This window comes from Melanerpes formicivorus, unplaced genomic scaffold, assembly GCF_026170545.1.
Source record: "Melanerpes formicivorus ecotype bairdi unplaced genomic scaffold, bMelFor1.0.p_v2 SCAF_2, whole genome shotgun sequence".
NCBI lineage: Eukaryota > Metazoa > Chordata > Aves > Piciformes > Picidae > Melanerpes > Melanerpes formicivorus.
The window spans coordinates 26,075,288-26,087,335 of NW_027142354.1; the positions used below are offsets into that span (position 1 = coordinate 26,075,288).

Sequence of the window (12,048 nt, forward strand, 5' to 3'; positions counted from 1 at the left end):
AAGAGTAGAAGGGTCCCATGAAAGGCAGCTCTGTGTGGGGCCAGGTGCCAGAGGAGCTTGGAGTCCCAGAGAACTGTACAAACACCCTAAGGAATCAAAATGAAGCAAAAGCATCCAAAGCAGCTCCCTCGGGTATCTATCTTGAGCCTCTGTGGTTCTCCCTGGATGGTCAGCAACAGTTTCTGTCAGAACCATAGTACTAATTTCTGACTCCCTCCTAAAGAAGGGATTTGCAGGAAACAAAAACTCAGTGTTAAGAGATGCTGTATATGAGGAACATGCAAACTACTGGGTTTATAATGAGATAGACCTCATGGGAGTTACCTGCAGAGAAGCAAACTACCTCCAGCCTGAGGCAGAGAAGTGGAAGTGCCCCACTTGATGCTGTTTGGCAAAGCACAAATTGTGCTCTGTGTGTGTTCAGATAGCCTCTGTTAACTGGATGCTCTACATAAATATTAATGTGTGGAGTAGTTAGTTTCCTAGCATAATTCTAACTACTTAAGAATTATTTCTATTAATCAAACTATCAAAATGCACCCAGCTGAAGTCATGAGGCTACACTCTATCAGAGTAATTGGTTTATTGCTATGAGACATGCCAAACCCAAGCCCTTGAACGTATATAAAACCAACGCATACAATCACTTTGTTTAGTTTTTGACCTAGGCAAAACCAGTCTTACTAATGCAGACTGCCTACTTCTAACTGTATTCCTTTCATTTTATTTGCTTTTTCATTGGGTTAAAAGGAGACTGTAATGGTAGCTAGTCTGTACCCTACTTTTATATTAGAATGTGTAGATGATAACAAATGAGCTTCTCTACAGCTCTGAAGCATGTCCCAAGCTACTGGCCTTACTTCTGTTAGAAAGTGGTAACCTCTATCACTCACTGTGTTCTCCCCAAGGTATAACAGACCTGGACCCAATAGCAAAGCAACTCTGAAAACCAGAACCAAGTACTGCAAACACTTCTAAAACCCATTCAGAATTAATTTTAAACATCTGGCAGTTGTTAAAGATTGGAAAGATGTAAATTCATTTGAGTTTCCTTCACAGAAGCTGGGAGTAAAGACAAAAGTTCAGTTCCAAAACAAACAACATCCTTTTGTTTTCAATACAAGTGAAAATGGAGTGCCTTCTGTAGTAAAATTGTCACAGGATGTTTCCCAATATAAAAATGATGTTCAACTTATGTACAGCCTTCCCATACACTGCTCTGACTGGCAATACTCAAAGCCAATCCTACAGTTACAATTGTCAGATTCATAGAAGAGCACACTCAAGGAAATTCAGGGTCCAGTAGCAGTCTAGCTGAGGTAGGTTAAAACAGACCCACTAATTAGAAAAACCTGCACACGTTTATATAGTATGAAAAGAAACTGAAAATTATAACAGTCGGTCTCTGTTATTCTTTAAGAAACCAAGATGAGTGTAGCACAGTTATTCCAATGTCCACAAGTTTACTAATGCAATCCATTCCAGACTTTGAAGAAAGTACTGTTGCTTTTCCATTTGAAAGTTTACATTGTTTTTCCCCCCACTGATAATTTCCTATTTCCATCTTGGCATCACTGAAGGTGCACTGCTGTTCTGCAGGAGTGGTGGCCTACAGGATGCTTGGTTGGTGACAGGAAGCATGATGGCAGACAGCTTTTTGTCTGTGCAATATCCCAGGACTGTTTCATTCTGGGCTGCCTCCCCCTCCCCACAATGGCTGCAAGGTGGGAGGCTCCCAGGGAGGATCCTAGCCCCTCTGCCACAGGGAAGCCTTGCCATTGCTCACCTCTGTCCGAGTGATGTATTTCAGCCAGAGACCAGAAGCGGACCTGCAGCAGGATGCTTGGGAGGTGGCAGGCTACCTGAAGGCAGGCTTGTGCCATTTGATATATGGCTATGGTTTAATGCAAGGCAATAAGCTGAATTTTGTTTAGAATACTTGTTTTCAGGTTTAATAATTACATCTGATAACAGTATGTATATATGTATACATATGCTTGGAGAGGAAAATTTGTGTAAGCAGCAGGATGAAAAACTATATCAATGGGATTTAAGAGTTTGTAATTTTCTTGTTTGATAGCACCATGCCTATGTAGGATGAGAGTGATAGTCTGAGATGTTGTGGGCTCACAATCTGCTGCATCTTGTCCTTGCACATCGCTGCTCTGTAAGCACACACATTTGCATACGTTAAATGTGTTCAAAGGAAAAGAAGCACACACTGTGTTTTCTGACAGCAGCAAGCCAGTACCAGTGCCACAGCTGTGGGAAAAGTTCCCTGTCAGTCGGACTCCAATTGTCACGGGCAGCACCTGAAACAGCTGCTTGTTTTCAGGGGAGATGCCAGACAAAGCCGAGTCTTGCAAAATACTTATGTCCCAATCAGGAAAAATTCTTAGGGTCAGATTTCACATTAATGCTAAGAATGTTTCATTAGGATCAAGACATTAATTAGCTCACATTAATCTAATACAAAATTAAGGCTTTTGATCTCAAAGCCACATTGGAACTACAGTTGCCTAGAACTTATCAGGATCAAGGCTGGAAAGCACCATTTCTCTGTATGGGATACTTTGCATGTGCCATGTTTAAATAAGTATTTTATCAATTTTATCAAAGGGATCTCCCCTGCACTGTTTTTGAAGCACTGTGCTGATAACCACAATCAGATCTTCTGTATGTGATAGTCTCCACAATCAAACCTAAATAACAAGCACTAAAACAAATCAAGGATATTTTTCTCTTTTTTTGTATCTGAATTCTGCATGTATCATGGTGTTAGCTAAAATGAATGCAATTATCACAGCAGTGATTGGAAACCAACCTTATTCTTGTTGTAGATAATGAGATCAGTTCTACTGCTGAATTCTAGGGGAACTTTACTGCAATCTAGAGCCAGAAGGAATAACTGATGGTCACTCGAGTCACTGAATATAATGGATGACCAGGAATTCTTGAGCAGCCAGCCTCAGCTTAAGATGTTGAATCATGTGCTTTCTTGATTTAAGGACTTCAGGTGGCAAAGGAATCCAGTTCACCTACTGGTAAATTGCTCCACCAGCTGTTGTCCATCAGTCTTTGTCTTACCCATTTTTTTCTGGGATCCCTAGTATCTTTTAAGCACAAATCCAGCCACGAGCAAGCAAATACACTCATTTAACCTTCTGCTTTTTAAATGTATGTGCACGTGTGTGCACACGTGTGCACGTACTTATGCAATGCAGTACATCTATGTTCAGGTACCCATCTGCAATCAAGTGCCAGTTCAGTGGGTATGCTTGCTATGGCTGTTCAAAATGGAGTGGGTTAGCTGTAACCAGTAGACAATTCAGTGAGCAATGTGCTGTACAATGTTCTACTTCAGGGAAGAGGAGGCTTTTTTACTGATTTACTGAAAAGTGTCAAATCACACTGGGAAAGCTTACAGAATCCAGCATAGGATTGGGCAGGGGCCTCACTAGTTGCTGGGCAGCTTGGGCTGTTTTACACATTGTGGCACCGCCAGTCCTGTGTGCAGAGTCACCTGAACAAAGAAAAAATAACATGTAAATTCAAGACTGGGACATCCTCAACAAAAAGCATTTGTGAAGGCAAAGAACAAGTAAATGACAGAGGAAAGGCTGTGGGACTTCAGGTCAAGGTTAAAATCATCAAAAATTTTAGTGGAGCCAATATCCAGTCCCTGAAATAAGCAAGTCTCCCTCCTCCTCCTCCTATCTTCCCTTCCAAGGTGTTCACCTTGGGGTTTAGAAGCCAGGCATCTGTATCTCTTCCCAAATCTGGCCACTGTTGTTGTAGGTGCTGCTTGTTAGAGAGAAGGTGGATGTTATCTTTGTGGGAAGGGACTCCAAATACTTCGGGAGAGAGATCACACAGTGGAGCACATGTGCTAAACATAAAAAAAAAAATCTTTTTATCTTTGCTGTCTGGTGGGACAGACAACAGGACACATTAGTGCTCCTTCTATAACCTGACATCTCTGCAAGGTCAGAGTTCCCACACAGACATACCAGAGCATATTCAACGCAAAACACGAGGTTAGTCTCAGAGGTTGCCCCTGCTCCCTTGTCAGCCATGCTCTGCCCTAATTCAGGTGTGGCAAGAAATGTAAGGCAGGTCCTTAAAGGAAGTAGGTAGTTAAAACTGAACATAGGTTGTGAGTAAAAATCTGTGTTGAATATTATAATGAGGGGCCCAGAGAAGTGCTTGTATCTCCCATGTATGTGCATCAAATGCAATTAAGTTATGAAACTTTATGGAAAGATTTGGATGCCACCAGTAAAGAATGCTAAATGTAGATGTACTAGCAAGGCCATGTGAGGTTTCTGGCTTAAATGATGAGTGTTCCACCCTTCGCTGCATTGGTCCTGCTTAACCTAAGCTGACCTCCTTCAGTCCTCAGGCTTCTGTGCATTTCCATATGCTCTCCTTTACAACATAACCTGTTTCTATCTATACTCAGAGGTCTTGAAGTAAAAATGCATTATATTTAAAGAGGCTTCCTCCAAGAGGAGAACAGAGAGCAATCTCCAAAATTCAGAGAGAGCAGGAATTATGTGCTGACTGGGTCTTCTCTGTTGCACTACTTCTCTGATCTACATTGTCCTTGATTTCCCCACCATTGCTGCTCATATTTCTGTCCCTTGCCAATGTTAGTATCTCCAAATATAAGATCTAAGAGGAATTACAATACTTATGTTTTTCAGTCAGACTAGCAGAGGAAGTGCTGCTTTCCAAGTGAGGCACTGCAGCAAAATAAGTGTAAGAATTCGTGTGTGCAGGTACTTCTGTTGGGTTTTACAGCATCACTCCTCACATCTGTGAGGAAAGGCAGAAGGTCAAAGGTAGTTTTTCAAAAAGTGTTAGTAGCCCAGGTGTCAGTCTGAGAAGGAAAGAGCCTTTATCCATACTATCTACAGACAACATTATCAGCCCCAGAAGCAATGGCAGCATACATTCTGTTTCAGGTGAGAAGGGTAAGTGGGACTGAACTGCAGAAGACTTACCTGGACATTTCGATTGAGGCTTAATGCAGGCATGAAGACACCCTCGATGTTTTCAAATGCTGGAGGTCCTTGCTGCTGCCCATTTATGTAAAAGGTGAGGCTGTGCTTGTTCAGATCCAGGAGCACACCAACAGTGGCGCCTTTAGAAACTCCTCCTTCAGTCCTAAGGGCAGAAAGGGACCACACTGTTGGTGAAGGCAGAGTCCTACCCCACTTGCTGCTTTCTATAGGACATGGTTGTTTTACTAAGCAAAAGGGTAGTGGAGCAGCATGGTGAAATGGTTCTCTCTGCAACACTTGTCAAGGAATGACCTACACCTTTAACTGAAGCGTATGTACCACATTCATGGAATTTTAATGGAGGGGTCCTAAAGAGAAATTAGGTCCATCTTTCCTGCATGAGCAAACTAAGAGCTGAAAATGGAGCACAGATACAATAGGTTCCCTTGGCTGATGAGTGACGGGGAGGTGAGTGGGTCAGGTCACTACTGAGTGTGTGGGACAGAAGTCCTGGAGACATGGCTCCTCAGAGCATTCCTGCTAAAGTGAATAGATGCACAGCAAAGTATGAAAAAGCAAAAAGCTGATTTCTTAGGCACTAATTTCTAATTGTTAAGCCTGCTGACATCTCAAGACCCAGACTTCCAGTTTCAGTGCTCACCTTGGCATCCCCTAAGGGGAACCAGCTTTCCAGAGACCAGGGTGACAGCACAGGTACAACTGATAGTGGTTTGGGGAAGGAAAGGAAGGTGGGGCTGGATAAGGATAAACATAGCTTCCTGACTGACAAGTTTCTCAGCAAGTGTGCAAGCATGGTTATTAATACCAGTGATAATTGGCTGTGTCAAGAGCAGATGCTGAGAGCTACTGTGGTATCAGAGCTTGCCAGGGCAGACTCAGCCAGCCATTACACGCTTGAGCAACTTGATGTTAATGCACTTTGATTTGGGGGTTAGTCAAACCCAGTATTACTTTAAAGAGTACTGAACAACAAAATCTACTAGATATGCAGATTTGCCACAGGCACTGCTACTCTGTTAATATCACAGGGGCTCTGTGATGTATTTAAAGCCTAACAATTTGTTCAGGGTAAATAAGATTTCAAATAATTTGCACTAGGAGAGGAAGCAGCTGTCTTTTGTCCCACACATTCCCATCAGGTACACAACAGTCACAAGATTAATTCAATCATAACATAAAATTTATCACAATAGGTAGGCATAACATTAAAAAGAAGGGGGGCAGCAGGGAAGGGAGGGATCAAAATGTTAGAAATAATACAGTGCAGAATGAGACATTTTCATCTAGTCCACTAGGTGTCATGAACTGGTAATGTGACAAATGGCATTTCCTTCGAAGGTAGAGAGTTTTATCTGTGGCATAATAGTATAGAATACTATTCTGACTTCTTCATTTAAAGCTCTTCAAACAGTAATAGTGTAGCTGAGAATCAAGAAATGGCTCTGACTTGTGTTAGGTTTCAAACTTTACTGTTCTCAGGTTCCTTTGATTTGCTTTCTGGTCTCATAAGCATTAATAAGTTTCTTTCTGAGCTCCTCTCCAAAACCATAAAGTAAATTATTTTCCAACAGCAGTTAAGATGCTTACTTGTCCTCTGTACATCAGTAGCTAGACTGCTTTTATTAAAAGTACTCAATCATAAAACTCATGAGATTGTAGGAAGCAACAATACTATGATCTAAAACTATTTACAAATACATACTTCTCTTTTCCTCCCCTCTTCCCTCCCCTCGCTCTCCACCCCCCACCCCCCCCCACCCCCCCATTTAGGAATGCCTTTGATTGTAGGGCACCACATTTTATATCCTGAAGTGTTTTAAAATAAATGTTATGACATCCTTTTAAATGACATTGGAAACAAAATGGAACATGGAAACAAAACCAGGAACTTTGTGTTTTATCACACTGTGCAACTACCTGAAGGGAAATTGTAGTAAGGTGGAGGTTGGGCTCCTCTCCCAGGCAACTTGTGACAAGATGAGAGGGCATGGCCTAAAGCTGCACCAGGGGAGGTTTAGGTTGGATATTAGGTAGCACTTCCTCATGGAAAGGCTAATTAGACACTGAAACAGACTGCCCAGGGAGGTGGCAAAGCTACCGTCCCTGGAGGTGTTTAGGGAAAGACTGGATGTGGCACTTAATGACATGGTCTGGTCGATGTGGTTCTAGGTTATAGGCTGGAGTGATGATCTCAGAGGTCTATTCCAGGCTCAGTAATTCTGTGATTCTGTGAGATTATTATGCTCTTTCCTATATGATAAATCAATTTGCTTCTTGTGAGTTCATTAGCTGTGTACTGCACAGTGACATAGCGTGACTCCTCTGCACCATCTTGGGACAGCCCTGCTGAAGAGGAGCTAGATGCTGCCTGCAGTGCCCAGTGGAGACAAGCACAGGACCCAACTGAGGGCCCTCCAGAAGCCATAGGGGTGCAGGGCCAGAGCAGAGGGATAGGAACCCTCTTCCTTCCTTGCTGCCACAAGTCCTGCAGACAGACTTCAGCAGATAAAGTGTCCTGTTCCTTGGCCACACCTCCCCACAGTGAGCAACCAGTTCTTACAGGACAAGGCCAGGGGCAAGCAGGGGCACTTTGCCATGCTGCTTCCAGGGAGGCTGGACTTTTTCTGAGACATTTCCTCCCAAATGTCCCATGATTTCCTGGGCAACAGTATTTTGAGGACTCTGGTGTTTTCAGGACTACTGTCACGGTCATTTCCCACTGGAGGAGAGGACAGAAGAGTCAAAGTTTCATGATCAAACTTATGCAATGTACTTCCTCATTCTTCTGTGTATCAATTAGACAGTATTACAGGACAAATTTTCTAATAAATGCCATCATTGCAATAAAAGAAGCTAGCTAGCTCAAGAGACTCAAACCGTCCTCCTCTCTTGATGTACTTCCATGGCAGCCTTCCCTCAGCCTCCTTTTCTCCACATTAAACAATCTCAGCTCCTTCAGCTGCTCCTCATAAAACCTGTTCTCCAGACATGTCACCAGCCTTGGTGCCCTTCTCTGGACTCACTCCAGCACCTCAATGTCCTCCTTGTGATGAGGGGCCCAAAACTGAACACAGTACTCAAGGTGTGGCCTCACCAGTGCTGAGTACTGGGAAACAACCACTTCCCTGGTCCTGCTTGTTACACTATTACTGCTGATACAGGTCAGGATGATGTTGGCCTTCCTGGCCACCTGAGAACACTGCTGGCTCATATTCAGCCAGCTGTTGAACAGAATCCCCAGGTCTTTCTCTACTGGGCAGTGTTCCAGCCACCTTTGCCCAAGCCTGTAGCATTGCATGGGGTTCTTGTGACCCAAGTGGTACTTGCCATTGCTGAATCTTCAACAATTGGCCATTAATCCAGCCTGTCTAGATCCCTTGTAGAGCCTTCCCACTCTCAAGCAAATCAACATTTCCTCCCATCTTAGTGCCATCTTCAAACTTACTGACAGTGTACTCAATCCCCATGTCCAAGTCATTGATAAAGATATCAAAGAGAATTGGCCCCGATACTGAGCCCTGGGGAACATCATTAGTGACCATCACCAACTGAATTTAACTCTATTCACTACCACTCTTTGGGCCTGGACATCCACCCAGTGTCTTACCTGACAAAGCATTCACTCCAAGCCACAAGTCACCAGTTAAGGAATGCCAGTGCCCCTTAGCAATGGGCATACAGCATCTCTGGTGTGAACTGGTTATTTCCAGTGAAAATGAGGCTGAAAGGTACCTCACAAAGCTATATCCCTGCCCTAAAGAGTTTTCTTAAACAGTTTGCTCAACCTATTCTCAAAGGTTCCCTCTGGTTTTGATAGAATAGAATAGAATAGAATAGAATAGAATAGAATAGAATAGAATAGAATAGAATAGAATAGAATAGAATAGAATAGAATAGAACCAGACCAGACCAGGTTGGAAGAGACCTTCAAGATCATCACGTCCAACATAGCATTGTCTTCTGTTCATGTCTCTTTTTCTAGCAATACAGAAGTCATACTAGTTTTAAAGGATGCAGGCAGATCCACTTTTGCAAGTAGTGAGTGAAAGGTACAGGAAAGTACTCTAACCATGACAGGTCCTGTGAAAAAGTCTTTCATGTTCCAACTCATCTTACCATTGAAGCTATTCCTTTATTTGTTTTTCACCCTAATTTATTCTTATGAAGATTAGGAACCATAAAATGATTACTAAGATGTAGCTTCCATCACAGTAACATTCAAGAAGGTAAAAGCTGATATTAAATTACCTTTGGACTGTGATACTGTACTGTCATGCACTTGTTTCCAGTGAGGAAAAACAAGTAGGCAGCAATAACTGTTTCCACGAGACTATTCCAGTTAATGAGTTAAAAAGCTGACCTACTTGACTGTCATGGTTAAAAGTATAATGCCCAGACCCAATTTCATTCAAGCGCATGTGATTTCATAACACTACATGGCCTTTATGAGCATGCTTCACTTGAACAGATATTCCATGGGTCTATCCAGGCCTTGGATGTGCCTGCAAAGCCTTTGTGTTTTATCTAGTAATAAATGGGAAACTACCATCAAATCCAAAGCATTTCCATTGTTTGTGCTTCCCAGAAAAAAAAAGAGTTTCTGCCTAACTGACATGTTGTTTGCTGGGAGGAGTTTGACAAGGACCAAATCCATAAAATAGGTTTCTGGGACAGTAGTATACAGAATGGTTGCCAGTTTTTTTTTCCCAGAAAACATAAGCTGTTCCACAGAGCATTAAAATTAATGGAGCTTAACATTACTTCCACCTTAAATCGAATCAAGATGTTAAAGGGACAGAGAACCTTTAGATTAAGTTTATTTTATTACTAGAATAGAATAGAATAGACCAGACCAGACCAGGTTGGAAAAGACCTTCGAGATCATCAAGTCCAACCTATCACCCAACACTATCTAATCAACTAAACCATGGCACCAAGTGCCCCATCCAGTCTCTTCCTAAACACCTCCAGTGATGGTGATTCCACCACCTCCCTGGGCAGCACATTCCAATGGCCAATCACTCTTTCTGTGAACAATTCCTTCCTAACATCCAGCCTAAACCTCCTCTGGTACATCTTGAAGCTGTGTCCTCTTGTTCTGGCGCTGGTTACCTGGGAGAAGAGACCAACCCCCACCTGGCTACAACCTCCTTTCAGGAAGTTGTAGACAGCAATAAGGTCTCCTCTGAGCCTCCTCTTCTCCAGGACATGATCTAAGGTCTTTGGAGCCATGGAAAATACTCAAATTTACTTCAGAGAACTTTAGATCCAGCTACAGATTCTTCTGCCTCTCTGTAATGAACTGTAAAATCTAACTATACCTCAAACAGAAACTCCCAGCAACTGCACTATACTTACTTAAAATACAAATATGCTTTAAAGTATAAATGACTATTCAACAGGAGGCACGACAGCCAGTATGAGGATGCATGTTGGCATGAACTTCTCTAAGGAGCTGAAAACTGTATTTGAGCATTTTAAAAATCACTGCAAGCCTTTCTTTTAATCATTCGATATAATAGAAGCAACACCTGTGCTAGTGAATGTGGAAGACCTGCTGGGATAGTCGGCAAAAGCTAAATCAAAAACTGATTCCCACTCTTCCACAGACCTACTATGTGTCCTTGGTCTGTCACTTTATGCATACATCAATCTCCCATCATGATAGAGCGGGTATAAAAATACACTATTTCCCCAAATAAACAAGAGACTTAGGACTTCAGATGACACTCTTCAGCAGGGAATATCTTCTCAAGGGCTTAAATCACAGCAGAGGAGATGTAGGCTAGATCTCAGGAAGAAACTGCTAACAGTGAGGATAACAAACACCAGCATAGATTACTGTGGTGCAGTCAATGCTACTAGCGTCTTTTAAGAAGGAATAAAATAACTGCATTTAGCAGGGAGATGGACTGGATGGATTGCTGAGACTCCTTCCTCTGATGCAAAGCAGAAAAAACTATAATTAATGAGAAGAGCATGCAAGTGGCACTTACCGATTGGTGTGAGAATTGCAATGCATGAACCAGCTGCGGTTGTTGTCAACGTACATGGCCCATGCCTTGTCATCCTTGCCTAGCATCATGTCCTTGACAACATTAATCCTGGCAATACCGAAGGCTGGATCTGGATGGTTGTCGTATCGGTCCACATGCAGTTCCCAGTAATGCACGCCCTTGGAGAAGGCTGCTGTGCCAAGCACAACCCGGTCATCATAGCTGTTGCAGGTGGCCGTCTGGTTGTCATTCGACAGCACTATGTCTCTGTGAGCTGAGGAGGGGTCAAAGGTGAACCATGCCACTGTGGAAGGGGAAGAAGAAAGGCAGGATTATGGCAGAACAGGCTGAGTTCAAGCATCATCTGCTTTATTTCTATTAGGAGAATGGGATTCTGCTTTATTTCTATTAGGAGAATGAGATTCTGCTTTCCTGAATACCCCAGCTGCCCTTCTAGTTAAATACCGAAGATCTTTCCTTGCTACTGCAGGCACCTACATATGTCTGTGAACTGATAACCTGCTGTTACCAGCTCAAGAATGCCTTGTTTTGTTTGTGCTTCTTTCTCTGAATGACAATATGCTAAGGGCAGTGACTTTCTGTTGTCACACAGTAACAAGAAAGTCACTGAGGAGAAAAAGGCTTCTCCATGGTAAGTAAACTGCTCATATAGGTGAACGGGTTCAGGATCACCTTTAATGGAAATGGAGCTGTCTGTGCTGGTGAGGACGGACTTGACTTTTTTATTAAAGGGAGACACAACCAAACAAGCAAAACAACAAAAGAAAGGAAGAGTATAAATATTTTATACTGGGTTATTTTGGTAACACAGCATAAAAGTGTAAGAGATAATAGCATACACTTCTCAATTAATTACAATATCATTAATGAAGCTGAACTTCTTGTAATGCCCATATGGATGTCAAGTATAATTACAGAGGAACAGGCATGAATTCCCATCTCTGTATTATCAAACCTTGGTGTGAAATTGATGCAGCAGTGAAGAAAATGGCAAATTCCAAAGA

General features: G+C 42.5%; 1 protein-coding gene across 1 annotated transcript in view; it reads right to left on the reverse strand.

Moving 5' to 3' along the window:
• Positions 1 to 12,048, reverse strand: part of TRIM67 (tripartite motif containing 67) — a 38,187-nt gene that overhangs the window by 2,340 nt on the left and 23,799 nt on the right. The window contains exons 8-10 of the mRNA XM_068153874.1: positions 11,024 to 11,327; positions 5,007 to 5,169; positions 3,426 to 3,523 (exon numbers count right to left, since the gene is read on the reverse strand). Coding sequence (XP_068009975.1) covers positions 3,458 to 3,523; positions 5,007 to 5,169; positions 11,024 to 11,327 — 533 coding nt within the window. The 3' untranslated portion in view covers positions 3,426 to 3,457. The remainder of the gene's footprint in view (positions 1 to 3,425; positions 3,524 to 5,006; positions 5,170 to 11,023; positions 11,328 to 12,048) is intronic.